Source organism: Chrysochloris asiatica, unplaced genomic scaffold (genome assembly GCF_000296735.1).
Source record: "Chrysochloris asiatica unplaced genomic scaffold, ChrAsi1.0 scaffold00072, whole genome shotgun sequence".
NCBI classification, from domain to species: Eukaryota; Metazoa; Chordata; class Mammalia; order Afrosoricida; family Chrysochloridae; genus Chrysochloris; species Chrysochloris asiatica.
In genome coordinates, this window is record NW_006408590.1 from 1,536,225 (window position 1) to 1,561,678 (window position 25,454).

Consider the following 25,454-nt stretch of genomic DNA (forward strand, 5'->3'; position numbering starts at 1 on the left):
CTGACATTAAATAGGCCCATGGATATTAACCTATCATATTAACCTATCACAGACAGTGATGTACCTCATGATTGATCTGGATATGTTCTTTTTGACAATGACTGCAACACCATTCCTCTTCAATTTGTCATTACCAGCACAGTAAACCATGTGGATGTCAGATTCAAAATGGTCATTACCAGTGCATTTCAGCTCACTGATACCTAAGATATTGATGTTCACACATTCCACTTCATTTTTGACAACTTACAATTTTCCCAGATTCATACTTCATACATTTCATGTTTCAATTTTCAGTGGATATTTACAGCTGTTTCTCTTCATTTTGAGTTGTGACCCATCAGCAAATTACGGTCCCATGGGCTTTACTCCACTCTCGTTATCATGGTCAGTTCTACTATGAGGAGGCAGCTCTTCCCCAGTCGCATTTTGAGTGCCTTCCAACCTGAGGGGCTCATTTTCCGGCACTATATCTGATGGTGTTTCTCTGCCATTCATAAAGTTTTCAGTGACTACAGATTCGGAAGTAGTTCGTCACTCTCTCTTACTAGTCTGTCTTCGCCTGGAAGCTCATCTGAAACCTGTCCACCATGGGTGACCCTGCTGGTATTTTAAATACCGGTGGCATAGCTTTCAGAATCACAGCAACTCACAAGCCACCACAGTACGACAAACTGTCAGATGAGTGGTGGCCATTTGGTTTAATAAAAAATATTACAGGACATTAAAGTTGAGGCTTTCTGCTCCCTCCAAGATTTAAAGTTGCTATTTAAATCAGAATCGACTTGATGGTACTTAACAATAATCAATCAACAAATACAATAAATACAGCTTTCAATTATCTTCACTGAGTAGAGCTCCTTCAGTATATGAACTTAGGAGAAATTAAAGTCAATTAATGGTAGATACCATTAAGTCATACTCAAATCTAGGTAGCTGTGAAATTTTACTTGGCCTTCCTTCCAAGGAAAGTATGAAGGTCAAGGAGAGACTGGCTCTCTTGTGGGCTAGAGTCAAACAGATCAGGGAATGATGATGGAAAGGCATTGCCATTCTCAACAAGGCTCTCCAGCCTTTATTTTAGTGGCTAGTTTGATCTTAATCACTGTTAGTCAATGTAAAATCCTAGAAAACCAAAACAAAACACTCTTCAAACACACAACAATAAAAGAACAAAAACAAGAGCAAACTGGGTAATCAAGAAAACAAAACAAAAATTAAAACCCCAAACTGACTGGAGTGTTTGGGAGATCAATGTGGTGAAATCCTGAAATGCAGCAGGGTTCTGTAAGTATTGTGGTACAAGACCCTCAGAGTTCATGACACTCATTAAGTCAAAATAATTTTCATAATAACATTAAGACAAAACTACTCTTGTTAGTTTTGTTCACTCATACATAGTTATTTATAGGCTAAAAAATTTTGTATATCACAGCCGAACAACATATCATCCAATGAGAACACAGCTGCTATGAAAAGTCAGACAATTAAAGAGATTTGTAAAAATGTTTAGTTACCTCATTTGAAATAAGAAGATAACACCTAAATCAAGTTATTTTCATTTAAATTTTAAAAATTGTGTAGATACATATCTTGGACAGGAGATAATTAGTGGCACTGATAGCAGCTATATTTAAAAGCAGAAAGAACTTAAGTGTAAACCTCCAAAAGTATCTTTTAGATAGTTTTCACTTCTGTTGTCTGCACCAAATACATCATCCATGATAATGTTCTATGGGGAATGTTGTTGTTGTTAAGTGCCATCGAGTCGGTTCCGACTCACAGTGACCCTATATAGAGTTTTGAAGGAGCAGCTGGTAAGTTTAAACCACCAACCTGGTGATGCAAGTGGACCTTATGGTCCAGTGTTTATCCTACAGCATCACAACAGGACTCCTGAATTACTATTGTGGGGAAAAGAAAAAAATAAGGCAAGTAAGGTTTTGGCAGAGTCTTAACATACACATGTAAAATATTGACATTAATGTGAAATATTTTCCATTAATGTTTCAAAAGAACTTAATGTATTTCATTAATAAACACCCAAAATAACATAAAAGACCTTGAAAGAGAATATATAATCCTAAAATTTTGTTGTTAGGTACCATTGAGACAGTTCCAACTCATAGCGACCCAATGCACAACAGAATGAAACACTGCCTGGCCCAATGCCATCCTCACAATTGTTATGTTTGAGTCCACTGCTGCTGCCATGGTGTCAATCCACCTCATTGGGGGTCTTCTTCTTTTTCCATGATCCTCCATTTTACCAAGCATAATGTCCTTCTTCAAGAAAGGGTCCCTTCTGGTAACTCTGAGGTCTGAGAGACCAAGTCTCACCAAACTTGCTTCCAAGGTGAATACTGGATGTACTTCTTCCAACGTAGACTGTTCTTCTTGCATGCAGTCCATGGTATGGTACTTCACATATTCTTCTCCACCACCATAACTCAAATGTATCAACTCTTCTATGGTCTTATTCACTCTTCTTTGGTCTTATTCACTAAGTTTCACATGCATATGAGGCCAATGAAAATACCATGGCTTGGGTCAGGTGTATCTTAGTCCTGAAACCATCTTTGTTTTCTAGTACTTTAAAGAGGTCTGAATTTTTAGGTGTTACTATTGCTTTGTGCAAAAGAAATGCTAACATGGCAAACTTATTTCATTAGAAATTATATGATGATTATTTCTACATGACCATGTCATTATCCAGGTGTTTCACTTTAATACTAATCTCAGAATCTGTACTTTAGTATAATTTATAGCTGAATCATCAATTTTGAGATCCTTTTAAAGTAAGATAAAAGTAAATCTTTTTGGGAGAGAGTACAAAATCTAAAATTCTGTGTCTTATGAAATAGCTTAGTGTGACTAGTTTGACAACTCTGTGTTGAAATGACAAAAATTAACCTCTATATGTCTCCTTATGTTTTTCAACAGATTAACTACAACCACCAACAAAGTTAAAAAATTTTTACCTTCATTGCTTATCTGCTTTTCTACAAAGAACTGTAAGACTTGGGAACATGAGGATTCAAAAAAATGAAAAACAGAAATCATAAATAGCAAATAGATTCAATAAAATCTTTTAAGCCGAAAAATTACGACAGAAACAGGAAAATATTCAATGAACTAGTCAAATACATTTCTAAGCACTCACATTAAAAATCCAAGAGGGGAACTAAAACATAAATTTGTATATACTAAATAAAACAAACATTAACTACTATATTGATAAATAAACAATATTTAGCATTTTAAAATGACACTCTGATTCTAAGTTCCACTAAAAAAATTCTCTTTTTTCAAAGACCTCAACAACTGCTTTAGACTACAAAAATAAATTCTAAATTCCTGGCAACGAGTTTCCACAATTGGCCTATTTTCCAATCTATTTTCAGTAATTCTCAATATGGTAGTAAGCTTAGAGCATGCACCAACTCCAATCATTGAGAGTGGTAAACTCTGACCACTTACAGATTCAGAGAATAAGAACATGACAATCAATTAGAGATATCTGATGGGGGTAAGAAATGGAAATTGGCAGGAAGTACTGTATATACTGAGCTCTGGTAGCATAGTAGTTCCGAATCAAGCTGCGAACCGCAAGGTCAGCAGTTCAAAACTACCAGCCGCTCCGCAGGAGAAAGATGAAGCTTTCTGCTCCCATAAACATTTACAGCCTCGGAAACCCTGTTCAGGGTTATTTGTTGTTGTTGTTGTGAGGTGCCATCGAGTTGGTACCGACTCATAACGACCTTATGCACAGCAGAACGAAACAAACACTGCCCGATCCTGGGCCAACCTCACTACTGTTGCCACCCTTGAGTCCATCGATGATGCCACTTGGCCAATTCATCATTGGGGATTCCTCTTTTTCTCTGACCCTCCACCTTATCAAACATGGTATCTTTTTCCAGTGACTAGTCCCTACTGACAACAGGTTCGAAGTATGAGAGAAGAAGTTTGGCCATCTTGGCTTCCAAGGAGCACTCTGGCTGCACTTCTTCCAAAACGGATCTATTGGTTCTTTTGGCAGCCCATGGCACTTTCAATAGTCTCCTCCAACACCATAACTCAAAAGCATCAATTCTTCTATGGGCTTCTTTATTCACTATCTAGCTTTTGCATGCATATGAGGTTACTGAAAATACCAAGGCTTGGGTCAGGCGCACCTTAGTCCTCAAGCTGACATCTTTGTTCTTCAACACTTTAAAAAGGTCTTGTGCAGAAGATTTGCCTAAAGCAGTATGTCACTTGATTTCTTGACTGCTGCTTCCGTGAGTGTTGATAGTTGATCCAAGAATGAAGTCCTTGACAACTTTTCTCCATTGGTAAGAATGTTGTTTCTGGGTCCAGTGGTGAGGAATTCTGTTTTCTTTACATTGAGATGTAATCCACACCGAAGGCTGTGCTCATTGATCTTCATCAGTAAATGTTTTAAGTCCTCTTCACTTTCAGCAACCCAGGTTGTATCATCTGTATATCTCAGATTGTTAATGAGTCTTCCTCCAATCCTTATAGACATTAAAAATGCAAAAATTATATATACAATTATTATTTCTGGAAAGGGGAAAGAAGGCATGTTTGTGTAGTATGTAATTAAAACTTAAACACACACAAAAAACAAACTTTTCATCAAAGAACATCAAAATGATGTTTATAATTACCCAGCATTTTCAACTTTTCTTTTCTTCCATATTTCAACTTGCAGTTTCACAACATGCCCAGGTGCAGATATATTTGATTTTGCTTGGAATGTATGCTTTTAAAAATTTCCATCTTATTCACATCCTATTGTTGTTAGGTGTAGTTGAGTCAGTTCTGACTCACGGCTACCTTTTATAGATATTTTAGTCCTGGTGTGGTGCTGTGGGTTAAAACAATGAAATGCTAACCACAAGGTCCACAGTTCAAGCCCATGAGAGGACTTAATTTCTGCTTCTGCCGTGTGCCGTGGTCCTGCATACTTGCCCAAACACCTGAGTCTTACTGAGTGACGTTTTTGTAAAGATAGGAGACGTGGGTATAGTCATAGAGGGAAGATGGCTATAAGATAACAGATAGAATTAGACTCATGAATCTAAAAGTCAAGGATTGCCAGCCAGCATCAACAGCTAGGAGAGAACCAAGGAACAGTTTCTCCTTCAGAAAGCATCAACATGGCCAAAACACTGCTATAGAATTCATAACCTCCAGAACTGTGAGACAATAAATTTGTTCTTATAAGTCATAAAATAAAACACCTATCAAGTTGATAGAATTACAAATGTTGCACTGTAGGATAAGCACTAGACTGCCAACCACAAGGCTGGCAGTTCAAACCCACCAACTGCTCCTTGGAAACACTGTATGGGCTTGACACGAGTTGGAACTGATTCAATGGCACTTAACAACTAAAACATGTTTTTATAGTCTTTAAAATTTAATTACAAAATTGTTAAGCACCTTTTCTACTTTGTCTTCAGAGCACATCATTTCTATTTGTTTATGGCACTGTTGTTCATGGAACGTCTTAAGTAAATTTTCTTTTAATAACATTTCTATCTTCAGATATTCTTGCCTGATTTCTTCTCGATTCTGGAACAAGCAGTGCAGAATTTCTTGATATCTAAACAAAACCAAAAAAAACCACCTTATAGAATCTCATTAGTTTTGCAATAAATCGAACAAAGTTTATTTAAAGAAATATATTCATTAAAGAATATAAATGACTCACAATTAGATACAATGATAAACAGCAAATGAGTCAGGGTCACTGTTTGTTATTAAATTATATAAAGCAAATGTTTAGAAAGGTTTATTAAACTTGATCTTACTGAGTTAAATTTGTTCCCCTCCCTCAATGAAGATTATGTTATACAAATATACACGTAGCATAAGGCCTCTAAAATCAGTGATAAACTATTCTTAGTCTCCACTTATGTTTATATGTAATAAAACTACTTAACAAAAAGTAGATTACTTTATGTTTGTTAAAAAGGATGACTTGCTATCTTACACAAGGTTCCAGTTGCTGTACAGCATCACGTGTTTTGGTGCTGGCTAACTGTGAAGAAATAAGCAGTAAGAGGCATAATCACATGGTGCCTCCATGGCCCCCTAGGGAAAGTGAGATAGCCAGTTTGCAGCTTCAGAATTTATTATAGCGAAAACACAACATACGGTGAGATACCCCCTGTAGCCTGGCAGAATGGCCAAGTGACACTGCCAGGGCTCCAAACATCCAAGTTTACAACATGGTTAACCTAGAAAAGCTGTTAAAGCATGTTTCCTCCAAAGGGCAATGCAGATCTAGAGGACCTTAGCTGGGAGTTTGACCCAGATCTCCAAATGCCTGAAGACTTTAAGCCAACCAAATCCTTGGAAAATCCTGAAACCTGTAATTCTTTCTGCATCCTCAGGATCAGCGGAACATGGCCACATGGAACTTTCATAACATTATATTGGTATCTTTAAGTCAAACATCATCTCTTTGCTACATTGACAGGATAAACAATCACATAAAAGCAAAAATCTCAAAGGAAAATTAAGTGAAACTTTTGAAATAAGACTAAAAGTGTGCTGGTGGTTGTGTATCATCAAGTCGCTTCCACCTCTTAGCGACCCTGTATAGGGTTTCTGAGGCTGTATCTCTTTACAGGAGCAGAGAGCCTCAATTTCTCCCATGGAAAGATTGGTAGATTTGAACTACTGACCTTGTGGTTAGCACCCCAGCTCGTAATCCACTACGCTGCCAGGGCTCATGTAAAAATAAATGTTCTTTGGATAAAATTTTAGATATATTTGTAAGGATCTGTGGTAAAAACACTGCCAATGTACGTCAGTAGTTTTTAATGAAACTCTACTGGGAATGAATATAAGCCACAATGCATTGACTTTGTCAAACTAATAAATATTTCAGAAGAAATATGTACGGACATGCAACTGTAGTGTATTATATTACAACAATGCAACTGCCAGTAAATGAATTGATAAAGGTATCTTTTAGATTATACCCAAAGATAATTCCTAACAGCTCCATAATACTTTACCCAAGGACATAGTAAAATAGTTGCCAATTTTGTAATCTTGTGGTCCAGACTTACTTTAGTTGCTAGTGATTACTGATTAGGATGGGAAGAAGGGAATTATAAGATCAAAGATTTCTAGCAAGCTTCATTTAAAACAACTGCATAATTTTGAAAGACAAAGTGTCCTGGTGGTGGTGGTTGTACGCCACCGAGTCGGTTCTGACTCATAGCTACCCTATATAGGGTTTACAAGGATATAAATGTTTAAGGGAACACAAAGCCTCATCTTTCTCCCAGGGAGCACCTGGTAGATTTGAACTGCTGACCTTGCAGTTAGCAGCCCAGTTTGTAACCCACTACAATAACAGGACTCCTTTAAAGTGTCATAGGGGAATGACTAATAATAACTATTTTCTAGTCAGCAGCTAACAACAGCAGTCATTTTGACACACAATGAATATTAAACTCCTCACAAATTTCTTCGAAGAGTCAAAAGTGAAGTTTATTTTTCTCTGTCTAAAGAACAATTGTATTTTCTGTTTATGATATCCTTTTGAATACTATCTTTCTAAACAGCTTAGCCAGACAGCAAACAATATATAGTCTTACTTTCATATGGTTAATATCAGGAAGTGTTTTCTAAAGTTTTATGGAAAAAATTAAAAAGCGCACAGTAATAAAAAAGTTGTATGTAACAACAGGATTAGTTAGATAAAGGTATTTTATATGTTTCTTTCAGGAGCTAGTTACTTTTGAGGGAAAATGACAAAGTATGAGGTATTTGATTTTATCATTATCTTCTTTATAAAGAAGAGTAAATTACTTAGCATGTTATCAGAATTAATACTCTGTTTTTATGGTTGGTTAAAAGGTTGAAATACAAAAAATATCAAAATAACTGCTTACATAATAATATCCTGAATTACTTCATTAGAAAGGAAGGTTCAACAATTTAAAGCCAATAGCTGCAGAAAAGTCTATTTTGTAAAGTTTGAATTGCTGAGCTAGACCTAGGTAAGAATTGCTGAGCCATTCTATATAAGTAATGACTCCAAATTTCAATCACTGGTCACTTCGTTAATTTTGAAGAAACTTGCATTAAAGAAACAGAGATATTTGACTGTATGAGGCCCAAACCCAAGTTTGTCTTTAACAAAATGAAGTAACAACAACCAATAATATATCAATGTTAAAAGATTTTTTAAGACTGAATCAGTACAAGAAATCATTTGTGCTTAGTTATTATAAGAAAAACAAATAAGAACATCTAACTGTAAAATTGAGAGACATAAAATACTACAATATTGAATATGGGTTGTTAGAAAGAGTAGCACAAAAGAACTTATAATACTTTAGAAAATCACCAGTATAAACAGAGCTCTTCTAATATATCCTCATGTAAGTCAACAGCATGCTATATGAAAAAGTGATACATGGTCATATATCTAGAAAACCTTGTGATCATGACTTAGGATATTTGTAAAGTATCACAGAATAGGAGCAAAGTCACTAAGATTTGAAAGATACGATTTATAGCTTTTGTCTAATGTGTGACTGAACAAACATTACTAACCCTTCCGTTATTTCATCGGTTTGTTGTAGTGATGACATTAATGTAGGTCTAAAAAACATCAAAAACTACAAAGGCATACATAAAAATAAGTAGAATTATTAGTATTGTTAGTAGTGATATTAGAATCTAGAGTCATTTAAGATTAAAAAAAAATTTTTTTTTCTTCAATCAGGGGTATTTGTAAGAGCTCCCTCTATTAATCTGATTTAACAACAAAACAGTTGTTCTGCCCACTATGTTGAAAATCACTGTTAGCTACATTCTTCCTTCCCCTTTATGCACTCCAAGAATTCTAGAGAGTCTAGATTCCAAAACAAAGTGAAAACCCATCAGTTTAAGTTCTGATTAACTTCTTATACTACAGATCACTCAAAGTTAGCTCTGGAGGATTTCAAATAAGTTTACCTTCATAGAACTCTAGTCAAACTTGAATAAACTTATTTTTATAAAGGGGATTCTTAGATTTTAATATGCTGTTATACTTTGTAAGTCCCTTAGATTCCTTGATTAAGGAGTAATTTTCAAAACTGTTTGATCCAGGAATCCCTTACTACCTTGATAGAACAACTTAAGAATCTCTATCTCTTAATGGGACAATTTGGTAAACTGTTATAATTCTTTGGGGGAAAAGCACATTTTACAAAACAACTAATGATGGTTAATAATAAGTATCTGGTTAAATTTTAAAATGATATATTCCTCAAAATGAGATTTTTTTTTTTTTTTACCTTTTGATTTCTTTTTCATGAGGGTTTGAAATCATTAACTTTGCTTTTTTATTTTCATCAGCAAAAGCTTTCTGTTCTTCATAGGCTTTTAATTTTTCTTTTAGCATTAAAATCTAGTAGACAGAAAACAGTAGTTTAAAGACAAAACAACTCTTCATTATACGTCATCATCTAAAAGTACAGCAAAATTTTAGCAGTGAAAAATAACTCAATAAACCAGATTTCAATTATAATACACTCATTAAATTTAAAGACAAGATTGAGAAACAAAAGCACACACACACACAAAATGACAATTAGGATTTGCCGAGTCCCATAAACTAAGGACCTTCACTCATCTGTCAGTTTGTCGTACTGTGGTGGCTTGTGAGTTGCTGTGATTCTGAAAGCTATGCCACCAGTATTTTAAATCCCAGCAGAGTCCCCACAGTGGCCAGGTTTCATATGAGCTTCCAGACAAAGACAGACTACGAAGAGGAAAGACGAATTACTCTAAATATTTAGTCACTGAAAACCTTATGAATAGCAGAGAAACACGGTCAGATATAGTGCTGGAAAATGAGCCCATCAGGTTGGAAGGAACGCAAAATGTGACTAGGGAAGAGTTTCCGCCTCAAAGTACAGTTGACTGTGATGACGTGAATGGAGTAAAGTCCATGGGAGTACTGAATCTAATAACCACATGGTTTACTATGCTGGGAATAGCAAACTGAAGAGGAATGGTGTTAGATTCATTGTTAAAAAGAACATATTAAGATATGTCATGAGGTACTGTCTTTGAAAGGATAATTTGCATGCATCTACAGGGAAGACCAGTTAATACCACTATTATTCAAATTTACGCACCAACCACTAAAGTCAGTGAGGATGAAATTGAAGAATTCTACCAACTTCTTCAGTCTGAAATTGATCAAACATGCAATCAAGATATACTGATAATCACTGGCGATTGGAATACAAAGGTTGGGAATAAAAAGGAAGTAGTAGTAATTGGAACCTATGGCCTTAGTAATACAAATGGTGCTGGAGGTCTCATGATAGAATTCTGTAAAACCAATGATTTGTTCATTTCAAATACCTTTTTTAAATAGCATAAGAGATGACTAAACACAGGACCTCACCAAATGGAATACACAGATATAAAACTGAAAAGAGACTTGAAAAGAGACAGCAGAAAAGCTCCGTATTGTCAGCCAAAATAAGGCCAGGTGCAGATTGTGGAACAGATCATCAATTGCTCACATGCAAATTCAGATTGAAGCTGAAGAAAATGAAAACAAGGCCATGAGAACAAAAACATGACACTGAATATATCCCATTTGAAGAACAGATTTGGTACATTAGACAGAAGACCAAAGACAAGAAAAGTTGTGGAATGACATCAAGAATATCAAATAGGAAGAAAGCAAAAAGTCACTAAGACAAGAAAGAAGGAAAAACTCAAAATGGATGTCAGAAGAGACTCTGAAACTAGCTCTCCCTTGTAGAAACTGTCAGAGACTCTGAAACTTGCTCTCCATTTGCTAAAGCAAATGGAAGAATTGAAGAGATACAAGAACTGAACAGAAAATTTCAAAGGTCAGCTCGAGAAGACAAAGTCAAACATTACAATGAAATGTGCAAAGATCTAGAGTTAGAAAACCAAAAGTGAAGAACATGCTCAGCATTTCTCAAGCTGGGGGAACTGAAGAAAAAATTCAAGCCTATACTTTTATTACTGAAGGATACTCTGGGCAAATTATTGCATGATGCAGAAAGCATCAAAAGAAGATGGAAGGAATATACAGAGTCACTGTACGAAAAGGAAATGATCGATGTTCAACCGTTTCATGAGGTAGCATATAATCAAGAGCCAATGCTACTGAAGGAAGAAGTCCAAGGTGCATTGAAGGAATTGGCAAAGAACAAGGCACTGGGAATTGATGGAATACAAATTGAAATATTTCAACAAAGTGAGGCAGCACTGGAGGCACTTATTCATCTATGCTAAAAAATTAGGAAGAAAACTATCTGGCCAACTGATAGGAAGAGATCCATATTTGTGACCATTCCAAAGAGGGGTGACCTAATGGAATGCAGAAATCATTGGACAATATCATTGATATCCCATGCAAGTAAAGTTTTACTAAAGGTAATACAGAAATGGCTATAAGCATACATTGACAAAGAATTTCCAGAGGTTCAAGTTGGATTCAGAAGAGGCCGGGGAACGAGGGATATCATTGCTGACGTCCAATGGATCTTGACTGAAAGCACAGTACCAGAAAGATGTTTACTTGTGCTTTAATGACTACGCAAAGGCTTTAGATTGTGTGGATCATGACAAGCTATGGACAACATTGTGAAGTATGAGCATTCTGGAACACTTAACTGTGCTAATGAGGAATCTGTACATGGACCAAGAGGCAGTTGTTTGAACAGAACATGGAACTACTGAATGGCTTAAAATTAGGACAGGTGTGTGATAGGGTCCTTTCGCCATACTTATTCAACCTGTATGCTGAGCAAATAATCCGAGAAGGTGGGTTATATGAAGAAAAACATGGCATTAGGATTTGAGGAAGACTCATTAACAACCTGCGATACGCAGATGATACAACCTTGCTTGATGAAAGTGAAAAGGATTTACAATACTTACTGATGAAGATCAAAGACCATAGCCTTAGGTATGGATTGCATCTCAATGTAAAGAAAACAAAAATCCTCACCACTGGACCAATAAACAAAATTCTTATCAATGAGGAAAAGATTTAAATTGTCAAAGACTTCATTTTTCTTGGATCAATCAGCAACACTCATGGAAGCAGCAGCCAAGAAATCAAACGATGTATTGCATTAGGCAAATCTGCCGTAAAAGGCCTTTTTGAAGTATTGAAGAGCAAAGATGTCAGCTTGAGGACTAAGGTATGCTTGACCCAAGGCATGGTATTTTCGATAACGTCATATGCATGCGAAAGCTGGACAGTGAATAAGGAAGATCACAGAAGAACCGATGCATTTGCACTGTGACGTTGGAGGAGAATACTGAAAGTACCAAGGGCTGCCAAAAGAATAAATAGATCTTTTTCAGAGAAAGTACAGCATGAGTGCTCCTTGGAGGTCAGGATGGCCAGACTTCATCTCTCATAATTCTGACATATTGTCAAAAGGGACCAGTCACTGGGGACGGATATCATGTTTGGTAAGTTGGAGGGTCAGAAAAAAAGAGGAAGACCCCACCCCCCAGTGACATGGAATGGCAAAGTGGCAGCATCAGTGGGCATAATAAAACATGTCAATAATTATAAGGTTGGCCCAGGACCGGGCAGCAGTGTTTCATTCTGTTGTGCATGGGGTCACTATGAGTCGGTACCGATTTGATGACATTTAACAATAGCAACAACATACATTAAGGAGGGAGCTGAGGGAGGTTAGCACAACAATGTAAAAAGTAGACATACCTCTTTTTTCTGTTCATTACAGATCTTTACATATTGAGTTATATGGTTGTTGAGGCTAAAAACATTGCTCTTCAACTGTTAAAAGAATTTATAAATAAATACACAATAATCAAATAGTTATAAAGGCAAACAAAATGGTATCATGGACTCATAAATTCAGAACATTAGATATCCTCACCATATGACAATCATGATCAGTTATGTTAAAATCTACAAAACGTAACAACATCTTTAAAATTATACAGAAATTGCTTTTATACTTCAGAAAATATATTTTCAACTACCTGAGAAGAAATGATTCACAATACACATTATCTTCTTTCTATTCCCTTTGATTTATAAAAATTCTAAGTAAGTTTTTACACCGACCATTTATAAGTTCAACCTGGTTTTATTGGTTATTGTTTCTTCAGATATTTAATAGGGATGGCAGAAAGATAGAGAAGCAGTGTCATCATACCAACTTGCCCTTATATCTCTCCCAATCCTGAGATCCTGTGATTTTAAGCATCTCAAAGTCTTGGTAACCACAATGCACTAACTCATCATTATTATATTTCATGAACTAAAAAGACTGACTCTACACCAACATTATCAGTGTGGAAAGAAATTATTCTGAAAGGCTATTTGAAATTCGTACTTTGTGCCAGGTATTACTAATTATTTACTTCACTTACACGTTAACAACTATATTATGAAGCAGACACTATACCTATTTAACAGAAAATAACAGAGGGTTTGAGAGATTAACTACTAGGCTTAATTAATACAGGTAGAAAATGGTGGGGTCAGGCTAAAGCAGAACATCATGCTCAGCTGTTGTAGATGTGTTACAGGAGTGACAAAGAAATGATTCTCTCAAGGAACATCAATAAAGTTAAAACTGTGGGTCATTACTCCAGAGTGACATCCATATAGCACATGTCTGATGAAAACAGTTTGAGAAAAGAAGTGCTATTAACATCCTACCTCCCAAAAGAGTAAGTAATAAAATAACTTTCAGATAAGTAACCAAACTGCATAATGGTTTAACTGCCTGAGCTAGTGTTGAATTAACTAAGTCAGTAAAGACATTTCCAAACCTCAGTCTCACTCATTAGTAGAAACACACCCCTAATTAACAATTTCATTAGAATGATAAAAATAATGTAAACCCATTAACAATAAAGGCAGAGAAAATGCACTTACAGAAGACTTAATGTCCTTTGCGCGGTTAGCATACTTAAGAGTGTTATAGGTGTCATCATAGAATTTAGAGGAAGGACTAACGGCAGCTATCATTATAGTTTGACAGTTTCCTCCAAGAGAATCCTTTAACAAGCGAGTGAGTTTACTATTTCTGTAAGGAATATGCTGATTTTTTCTCTGAAAGGACAAAAACAAAATGAAACAAAAAAACCTAAAATTCTTATGTCATTTTCACATTTAAATACAAATCTACTATATCACTATTAGAATCTAAACACCTAGCCCAGACAAATTATACTGATGATTCAAATCAATTTTTATGCAATGTAGTATTTAGTACATATGTCTATAAAACAAATACCATATTTATAAACCATATCTCCACCCGAGTAAGTGGAATTTACTTGAATTAGTAATTAATGTGTCAATATTGATTTATTAGTTGAGATAAATGTACTATATTAATGAGAGATAAAGGAGCTCTGATAGCGTAGTGGCTACGAATCGGGCTGCAAATTGCAAGGTCAGCAGTTCAAAACTACCAGCTGTTCCGCGGGAGAAAGATGAGGCTTTCTGCTCCTGTAAAGATTTCCAGCCTCGGAAACCCTGTACAGAGTCGCTATGAGTTGGAACCGACTCCACGGCACATAACAACAACTAGAGATAAGGAGCTCTGGTAGCGTATTTACGAGTCGGGCTGCTAACCTAAAGGTCAGCAGCTCGAAACTACCAGCTGTTCCGTAGAACATAGATGAGGCTTTCTCTCCTGTGAAGATTTGTTATTGTTATGTGCCGTGGAGTCGGTTCCGACTCATAGCGACCCTGTACAGGGTTTCCGAGGCTGGAAATCTTTACAGGACTTACAGCCTCTGAAACCTTATAAAGGTTCATTATGAGTCAGAAGCTACTCCATGGCACACCACTACCAATGAGGGATGCTTAACAATCAGAAAAACCAGGTGCAGGATATATGGGGATTATATTGGTTATCTGCAATGCCTCTGAAACTCAAAAACTATTCTAAAATGATATTTTTATTTAAAAATATTTCTATTACTGTTTTAAACTAATTTAGGTACAAAAATAAACATATAAAAAATAAATAAATAAACATATATACTCTATACATACATGATGGGATAGTGGTAGTTTATGGTGGGAGAACCAGGTTTGAATTCTGGTCAATGTATCCCAAGTACAGCCACCACTAACCATTTTTCATCAAAAGAGGAACTGACTCCATGGCACACAACAACAACATTAACACATGCCCCAATGGATAATTTCTATATATGTAGACATACTTTTTTGATATAATAAATCTCTGGCCAGCCATTAAGAATGAGGGTGTTGTATAGACTCCCAAGCTTATGGGGGCATCTGCCTATTTGGAAGTCTGAAGAACAGCGTCTTTTTAACTTGTGAGATCTGAACTAGGGTGGGGCCCGAGAGAGAAGTACTGCATGGCAGCCAGTCTCAGGATTGTGGGGATCATTAAAGTTGTTATTTGCTTTTTATCCTGTATGTATTATACACCTAACTTCATTTAATAAAGAGGAAGCTGGTCTGATTTATAGCCTTCAGCAGGAAACAGTACATAATCACAATTTAATGATATTGTTTTGTTTTCATAGTTACTTATTTTATGGTTGTTGTTGTTAAGTGCCGTTGAGTCGGTTCCGACCCATAGCGACCCTGTACAGGGTTTCCGAGGGTGTAAATCTTTACGGGAGTAGAAAGCCTCATCTTTCTCCCGCGGAGCGGCTGGTAGTTTCGAACCGCTGACCTTAAGGTTCGCAGCCCGATTCGTAACCACTACGCTACCAGAGCTCCTTTATTTTTTATTTTTATTTTTTTTTATTTTATGGTTGTAGGACATGCAATATACTGCTAACTAAAGGGTCAATGGTTCAAACCCACCAGCCACCACTGGGGAACCCTATACAGTGTTATTAAAAGTCAGAAACGACACAAAAGGGCTTAACAACAACTATTTATAACCTGTTATATTGGTTTTCATTTTATAGTGGTAGTATAGAAGTATTCTTTTAAAATAAATTCATTTAATTTAAAACAGGAATCAATTACAAATCCTATGAAGGGCTTAATTCTAGAAAACCAGTCTTGCCTACTTATCTGACATTTTACTTCATAATATAAAAGAATATAAAAGAACTTTTCAGTCTTCATGTAATTTATTTACTTGCCTTAAAATATTAGACATTCCCAACTTCTTATTTCAATCTACTTTATATTGTTATACTTAGCATTTTAAACAGCTTAACAAAATATTCCTACAGCATTTATGCCTGATTTGAACTGGAATTAAATTATCAAATTTTAATTTAAACAAGGATTTATTTTTACAAACATGTAAGTTGCTAAATACAATGTGTTTCCATTGACATTCAGGGCATATCATGCATACAAAAATGTTTTAAAAGACCCTCAACGCATCTAGTGGAGTCCTTGTGTGGCAAAGTAGGATAAACACTGTACCACAAGGTCGGTTTGAAATACAAGGTTGGGGGTTCAAATTCACCAGTTGCTCTTACAAAGGGTTGCTATGAGTGAGAACCAACTCGATGGCACGTAACAACAAAACAATGCATCTAATAGACATTAACCTATTAAGTGATTTCCTTATATACCATATCTTAAGCTATTCTTCTCTTCAATGAAAATTAACATTCCTTAATATTTAGCCCAATTTTATGTATATGTAACACTGACCTGAATATAGTTGTTTTTTTAAACTATGCTTTGTGATTAGCAATGTTTCCACACCAATTCAGATATTATGTTTGCTGTGGTATGTTGTTGTTATGTGCCGTGGAGTCGGTTCTGACTCATAGTGACCCTGTACAGGGTTTCCGAGGCTGTAAATCTTTATAGGAGCAGAAAGCCTCATCTTTCTCCCACACAACAGCTGGTAGTTTCGAACTGCTGACTTTGCAGTTTTCAGCCCGATTCATAACCACTACGCTACCAGAGCTCATTTGCTGTGGTATGTTGTTGTTGTTGTTAAGTGCCTTCGAGTCGGTTCCAACCCATAGCGACCCTGTACAGGGTTTCCGAGGCTGTAAATCCTTACGGGAGTAGAAAGTCTCATCTTTCTCCCGCAGAGCAGCTGGTAGTTTCGAACCACTGACCTTAAGGTTCGCAGCCCGATTCATAACCACTACGCTACCAGAGCGTAGTGACTACTAAATGATCATTTAGTAGTCACTAAATGATCATTTAAAAAAAAAAAAAAACAAGCTAAAGAAAAGTGATGAAAAAGGTAACGTAAAGTATTATCAATTTATTATTTATTCTTCAGCCAATTCTAATTTAAAATTGAAAAATTAAAAACATGACCTATTTTATAGATTAGGCTCTTTAATTTACATGTAAACATTAGATATGCTCTTGAGCTTTGATTTGTAATAGAACTTCACAACAAAATTCCACTGAGAGATTTCTAGGAGTTGCGTGTGTCCCAAACAAAACATTTAAACAAACAAATATACAGTACCTACCTTTGCATCTGCTAAGGCATTGATGACATTTCCAAGAGCTAAGAGTGATTGATTAATATTCGTGCCTTCTCTAAAGCGGATGCCTTGCACACTTGTAGCACTGGCACGCTCAGACCCTGCGAGGTCAATGAGTGACATCTTGGCAATACGAACACTTTGATTGATGCTTGCTGTTCTGTCTTGTTGTCGCAAATAAATCTTGCAGAAATTACACAAGCAAATAGGGAAAATGGGTATAAGACTTAACAAAATTAAAGAGAAACACATACTTTATTTGAAGATTATGAAATGAAATGATTTTCACTTTAAAAGCAAATGGAACAAAGTATAATGCTACTGATATGCAGGAGTATGTAAAGTAGTTAATCAAATTTTTGAAATTTTAACTTAACTCTTAATCTGAAAGAAAGTCCAAACAATAGCCATTTGTATTCTGATACCCACTGAACCTGGTGTGGCACTGTGGGTTAACGTGCTGGACTGAAAAATTGGTTTGAACCACAAGGTCGGCGGTTCAAGCTTACCAGTCACGCATCAGAAACCCTATACAGGTTTGCTATTGAGTTGGAACCGACTCAGTGGCATTTAACAACAACAACCACCATTGAGTCAGATCATGAAATCATCAGACATGGTGGTGTGGATATAGATCTTTTAGAAATAATGCTCCTAAGAGAAAACTGAAGTAGTATTAAGCTAAATTTGAATGTTGACCTAAATTGAAAAGTAAATTAATTCCAATTTCTAAAACTGTAACATATCATTATAATTAAGAAAATCTCAGTATTCAATTTGAATGGCAAGGTTGGTGGCTCAAACTCACCAGCTGCTCCTTGGAACCCCTATACAGGGTTGCAATGAGTCAGAACTGATTCAACGGCACCTAATAACAACAAAGCCATTTCAGGGAAACATTGCTGCCACAGATAAACATTTTTTTCATATTACTGGTATATGAAGTATAAGAGTCAGTTTGTTATTGTTGTTGTCATTATTATTAACTGCTGTCAAGTTGGTTCCAACTCATAGCAACTCTGTATAGTGTTGCCAAGGAATGGCTGTTGAGTTTGAACTGCTGACCTTTGGTTCAAACCAAACTTACGGTCGTGTACTTATCCTACAGTGCCACACCAAGACTCCCAAGAGTCAGTACTGTTGTTGTTAAGTTCCATTGAATCGGTTCCGACCCATAGCAACCCTGTATAGGGTTTCCGAGGAGCAGCTAGAGAGCATGACCACCGACCTTTGCAGTTCAAATGGCTTTGCAGTCTGGCACATTAATTAAATTTTGTATATTGACTTTCCGAATGGCTTGATTACCTTAGATATGCATTCTTTCAGTTAAAACTATTTATTTTTTTAAAATTCTACATGATATACTCCAAAATAAGTCTTATAATTGTTTGTATGTTAATAGGACCACAAATTTTAAGAAATGACAGCTACTAACCCTAACCCTAAACTTTCATTCTTAATGGAGCTGTATTCCAAAATGCAATGTACCAACTGAATCATACTTCATTAACGGATAAAATATTACTTCCATGATCCCAATGGCCAAATCTTTTAAAAAGTGAATCAATATCTCCCAATTTACTGGTATTAAAACTAATCTAGACTTGTAGAACAAAATTTTGTTCTGAATAAAAAACTACCTATTGACAAGATTAAATATTTTCATCGTCTTAAGAAAAATAAACATTTCTCACACTACCACTTTGCCACCCTATCATTTCACAAAGATGAAAATTTCCATGTCTGACTTCTGTCATCTGAATTCTAAATCTTCTTGGTGATATAGTCTTCTGAAAGGTGCAAGATAAAGGAAGTGCAGAAAAGTAGAAAAGTTCATAAAGGAATGTTTTCTTTTTTTTTAAAATGAATTAGACTTAGTTTTAAATTCACTTTTAAAAGTGATAGTCTAGGGGCTTATTACCTGGAAAACAGCATGAGAACGAGACGATGTTGCATTAATATCAGTGGGATGCTGTGTCCTGTTTTTATTTCCATTATCTAATAGTTGTAAAATTTCTTCTGAGGATTTGGGCTACAAGTTTTGTAGAAGAAAAACATACAAATTAGTAATCTACCTTTAAATTTTTCACAAGCAGAAAGAATTTTAAACATAACATAAAATAAAATAACTTGATCTCTATAAACCCAATCCCATTAAATACAGACGGTACCATTTTTCCTAGGAGCTCTGGTAGCATAGTGATTACTAGTTGGTTATGATCAAGGTCAGCATTATGAAACTACCAGCCATTCTACGCGAGAAAGATGAGGCTTTCTGCTCCCGTAAAGATTTACAGCCTCAGAAATCCTATGCAGGGTCGCTATGAGTCAGACCCAACTCCACGGCACATAACCACTACCACCATCATTTGCTTAGTCCTTTGCTGGATGTTACATAAAAATTAATACATTTCCTCAAGTATCTGTAAGGAACTAGAGAAAAGAATGATGCTATAAGAATAATACATGATATTAAATATTCAAGTTGAATTTTAAAAAGCTCAATCCAGTATCTCAAAAGAAAGCAAAAGAAGTATAATGATCATTTTATTTCAGTACTTCATTAGCTTTCTTCTAGGTAATGGAAGGTAATGGAAATGACTAAACAACTATACCTGCTAGTCTATTGGGGAAAAAAACAAGATCATAACACATACCTGGTGGATAGTCAATCCCTGAACAACCACTCCTTTTTGGGCATCTTCACGGACAGCAAGTGGCCCTGAGTTTACTAAGAGGTCACGGATCTGTTCATTGTATACCTTAAAATAAAAAGAAATACTTTAGCACTGATCAAAAAACAGTGACAACCTCACATGCATAAGCTTGCTTTTATACACACACACACACATCTTAAACTTACACCAGTTCATTTCCATTTATCATGTTGTCATGAGGAAACCTCATGTCTGCCATTCCAGAAAACAGAAGCATTTACCTAGTTCTAGAAACTCAAGCATCAAGTTGATCTTTATACTCTCGTGCCATAATTCCTGACATAATGAAAGTAATAAAACAGATAAGATAGTGGAGATGTTTCTGATTTATTGGAAATATTGTGGACACATGGCCCTCAGAAATTCCAAAGGATCTGAAATCCAGGTTGTATGAAGATGGCATGGTTCTTTCAGAAGGAAACATTTATTATTTCATGTTGTGCAACTACTAAGCAATTGTCAAATTTCAGATCTTAAGTATTAATTTCATTTATTCTTGAGTTAAATTAAGCTTGCCGTATAATTCCTAAGTAGGAATGCAATAAGGGGACCTTCTACATTTGAATGAAAAAGTTAGGTGAGTGTCCATAATCATAAAGGCAATAGTAGAGCAGGTATTAGATTACAAAATCCCTCAATCTACTGCATGGCATCCAATCACATCTATATTTTAAAACTCTGACATTTTTATTTCTTTTCTTTTTTAGTAACTCATAAAAATAATACGGAGAAAAGACTGAAGTTGTCAAGGACTTCATTCTTCTTGGGTCAACTATCAACACTCATGGAAGCAGCAGTCAGGAAATCACATGACGTATTGCATTAGGCAAATCAGCTGCACAAGACCTTTTTAAAACGTTGAAGAGCAAAGATGTCAGCTTGAAGACTAAGGTGCGCCTGACCAAAGCCATGGTGTTTTCAATAACTTCATATGCATGCAAAAGCTGGACAGTGAATAGAGAAGACCGTCAAAGAATTGATGCATTTGAGTTATAGTGTTAGAGGAGAATATTGAAAGTACCACGGGCTGCCAAAAGAATAAGTGCAGCTACTAGAGAGCTCCCTGGAGGCCAAGATGGCCAAACTTTGTCTCCCATAGTTAGGACACACTGTCAGGAGGAACCAGTCGCTGGAGAAGGATATCATGTTTGGTAAGTAGAGGGTCAGAAAAAAGAAAAAGACCCCCAACAAGATGTATTGGCCAAGTGGCAGCATCAACAGGCTCAAGCGTGGCAACCATAGTGAGGTTGGCCCAAGGCTGGGCAGTGTTTCATTCTATTGTACAAAGGGTCGCTGAGTAGGTACTGACTCGATGGCACCTAACAATAACAACAACAAACATAATACTATCAACTGATTTTATGAAGTCATTTAAAGTACAATGTTTACTATTTGTCCACAAAATGACAGTTAAAACTATTATTGATAAAATATTAAAGAAAAATACAAAGTCACCTTCAGAATTATTTTGTGTAAATTACTTCCATGTTTTAATAGTTCATTTTGTTATAGTTCATTTTGGTATAATTTTCCACAATGAATGATAACTATTTTTAAATGTAATAAACTCTTAAAAGTAGTAAATAAAAACATGAAGATAGACTTTGAAGTTAGTTTTCACATAAGTAGCCATCATTTTTCTATTAAAAGTAGTAAATAAAAACATGAAGACAGACTTTGAAGTTAGTGTTCACATAAGTAGCCATCATTTTTCTACTGTTCTCCTTATGCACTGCAATCATACCAGACACTCCTGCCAGTTTATGCGTCAGAATCACCGGGGAGTTGTTAAAAACCATAGCTGTTTAGGTGATACTCTAAGCCTTTTATTCAGGGATGAGGCCCAGACCCCAATAGGGAATTTTGGTGCACAGCTTGGATGGAAAGCCATTAGAGTACAAAGTGCCATTAAATGAAAGTAGACTTTAAAAAAAAATAAAAAATCATGTAAAACAAAACCATAAAAATAACCAACTTTTTCAATAGCAATTTTTTTTTAATTCCCCAATTTAAAGGCTCTAAGGAGGAAATACTGCTGTCCCCTTTAACTAATTAAGTTCAAAGCAATTCTTTTCACTATTCAACAGTTGTTGTAGTTAAGTGCCATTTAGCTGGTTCTTCCTCTTAGCAACCTTGCACAGGGTCTGAGGAGCAGCTGGTGGGTTTGAACCTTTTGGTTAGCAAAGCATTAAACCATAGGAAATGAGTTTTACTTCTCTGTTAGCTCCAGGTTCTATAGAGTAACAAGAAAATTCCTAGCAACATATAGGATCTTAATCCACACTAAAATTGTGAAGAAACTTTCTGGATCACTCTAAAAGATATTAGGAAGAGTACCGTGACTACTAGAAGTTTTCTGTGACTCAGCACATGAAGTGAAGTGAAATTAGAGTTTAATGTGCCAGTCAGTAAGCACCTCTTGAATGTGAGCTATGACTAGGAGGGTAGAAAGTCTTACAGAATGATGAGGTATGTTAAACGGACACAAGAAGCAGGTAGAAGGAGCTTCTACTGGCTAAATCTGATATACTCTGAGCATACAAATAAATACAGAAAGCAATTATAACCTAATGAATAAAGTAAAAATCAAAGAGTCTCCATTAATGTAAAAAAAGGAAGAAAAAGCTCCTCCTTATAGCAGAAAGCCAATGAATAAATGTAGAACAAACAAGTGAATTTAAAAATCATTTTAACCTAGCAACGAGCAAGAATCAGTGGACATCCATAAAACTAGTGGATAAAAATTTGTGGTGTCAAAGGATAGTTATATTCTCTTTACAAGGTATTTATCACAGAGGATAAGATAACATCTTTAGAGTGGAGCAATCTTGCAGACACCAACATAATCCAACTGAACAGAAGGTAACATTATCATTAACGAGACTAATCAATAAAATGCAATAAGAGTCATTCAGCATCACGTCTGTAAGATCATAAATTAAATCTGATTATCTACGTTAAACCCAAATTGACACTATACAAAAATCTCATTCTTTTCTACAGATTAGATAATAATTTTATATCCTGGTTAATTCTCTGATTTTGATAATTATATATTGGTTCTTTCAGTGAATTTCTTGTTTTCTTAACAAGTTTTCAACTTTTTCTTATATAGTTTAGGGCACAAAAAAACAAGTCACAGAGAGAGAGCGAGCTAGAGAGAGCAAATGCAGTAAAATGCTATCAAATGGGAAATCTGGGAATTCATTGCACTGGGTCTTGGAACTTTTCTGTAAGTCTGAAATTATATAAAACAAACAAAAAACATGCAGAAAGTGAATTAGCTATGTAACAAATACCCAAGACTAGGAATTTTAATAACTTTTTTAAATTCAAGAAGAAAAAAAAATTATCTAATAAGACAACGTAAATAGCCATGGTGTTGTCGCTACTGCTGCGCAGTCACGTTGGTTTCAATGGATAGTTTATGTATTCCAAGAAGCAGTTGGTGGGTTTGAACTGCTGACCTTGTGGTTCACAGATCAGAGCTGACCCTACAGAGCCACTCCAGGAGTCGAACTGGTCCATGCCACTTCCTAAACAATAATTCCTCAATACTGTTCATCGAAGTAATGGTCATTGGCAACTTACCTCCAAATAAGAAACTGTAGTACTACATACTTTCTCTTCTTTAATCTCATCCATGGACTTGTAAAGTTCTAACATTGTTAGATACATCACTCCAGGCTCAGCAGTCGATCCTAGCATAGTGTGGGTCTTCCCAGCTCCAGTAGCACCATAAGCAAGTACTAATTTTCACAAAATGGGATCAAAGTTCTTTGTTATGACATATAATATCACAAATCTATGGTTTAGTGGATACCCTCTTCCATAACTTTAAACCCAGCAAATACAAAATTAATTTATAGCTTTGCTGTTAAAACCTGGGAATTTTAGCATAAATCTACTTATTTTTATAGTCTCCATCCTGATTAATGGCCTGTATTATAACCCAGCCAATCCCCTTCCCCTCACCAAGAAAGCTAGAAAACATCTTAGACTGCTAAGCTACCAGACATGCTTCTTGGGCTGATGACATGCTAAATACAGCATAAAAGATATTCAATTAATATGGATTTTTTAACATTTTTATTCCAGGATATTAACAAGAATAATGGTCCATAAAATGCTGAGTATTCAGAAATGTCTGACCATTCCTCTGTGATAGATCATATTAGAGGTAAGCAGTGGGAATATTTATGAATATAAATTGTAAGAAATCTGTCAATTGCAGTGTGGTTTAGATACAGGAAATGTAATGGATGTGAAATATAGGAATCTATTCATTATAAACTTCAACAATATATGTTAACGCTCCTCAAGACCCGGAATCAGAATTTCAGCTATGATATATGAGTCATCTTGTTGCGTGCCACAGAGTTGGTTCCAACTCATAGTGACCCTGTATAGGGTTTCCAAGAGCAGTTGATGTGTTTGAACTGCTGACCTTGTGGTTACCAATCCAGTACTTCTTCCACAACATTAACACCAGGGCTCATGAGCCACATAAGATGACTAATTTTAAGTAAAGTCTACATTTATACTTAAAGTTACAGCTAAAGACTATAGGAATTGTAACACAAAAGCCCCTTAAATTAATTAATGTAATGTCTCTCCCAATATAAAACTGAAATCTGATTGAAAAATCAAGTCTCAAATTTAGTTACCTGTGCAATTATATCCATTCAAAAAATTACGAATAATTGGTTTAGTAGTATGTTCAAAAACTTCCAACTGAGTTGAAGTTTCATCAAAAACAGCATCAAATACAAATTTAAGATCCTTATTTTGTCTCTTCAAAATATTTAGATTTATAGTTTTCTTTCCATGTATAAAACTGGCTTCTTGTTTGGGATCAAAAACTAGGATATGCTTATCCAAAACATGAACCACTTTGGGGAATCCAGATTCTTTTTCTTTTGTATTTTCAGGACGTACACGAACAACTACTTTCATGTGGTGACACAGGTCTTCCTCACTGACAGACATTGTTGACAATCTTAAGTCTTTTGTCTCTACAAAGGCCTGAGTCTGTTCTGAAATTAAAAGGAAAAAGAAAAGTTTTAGTATTAATTCTGCTTATGGCAAATATAATACTCTTTTAAAGAAAGAGTTAGTGTTTATTACTATGTCCCGAAAAATATATAGCAAAATCTCTACCCCTGTATCTATAAATATGACCCTTTATGAGAAAGTGCTTTTGTTGTGTTAATGAAGTATCATATCGAATCATTTCTGAGTCACAAAAACAGCAGA

General features: G+C 35.6%; 1 protein-coding gene across 1 annotated transcript in view; it reads right to left on the bottom strand.

The window, feature by feature from the left end:
• KIF18A (kinesin family member 18A) overlaps positions 1–25,203 on the bottom strand; it is a 90,302-nt gene extending 65,099 nt beyond the window's left edge. The window contains exons 1-9 of the mRNA XM_006864904.1: positions 24,866–25,203; positions 23,790–23,947; positions 20,139–20,243; positions 19,403–19,513; positions 17,467–17,664; positions 13,946–14,122; positions 12,758–12,832; positions 9,318–9,430; positions 5,452–5,614 (exon numbers count right to left, since the gene is read on the bottom strand). Of these exons, the coding sequence (XP_006864966.1) occupies positions 5,452–5,614; positions 9,318–9,430; positions 12,758–12,832; positions 13,946–14,122; positions 17,467–17,664; positions 19,403–19,513; positions 20,139–20,243; positions 23,790–23,947; positions 24,866–25,187 (1,422 nt within the window). The 5' untranslated portion in view covers positions 25,188–25,203. The remainder of the gene's footprint in view (positions 1–5,451; positions 5,615–9,317; positions 9,431–12,757; positions 12,833–13,945; positions 14,123–17,466; positions 17,665–19,402; positions 19,514–20,138; positions 20,244–23,789; positions 23,948–24,865) is intronic.
• Positions 25,204–25,454: the final 251 nt, after the last annotated feature.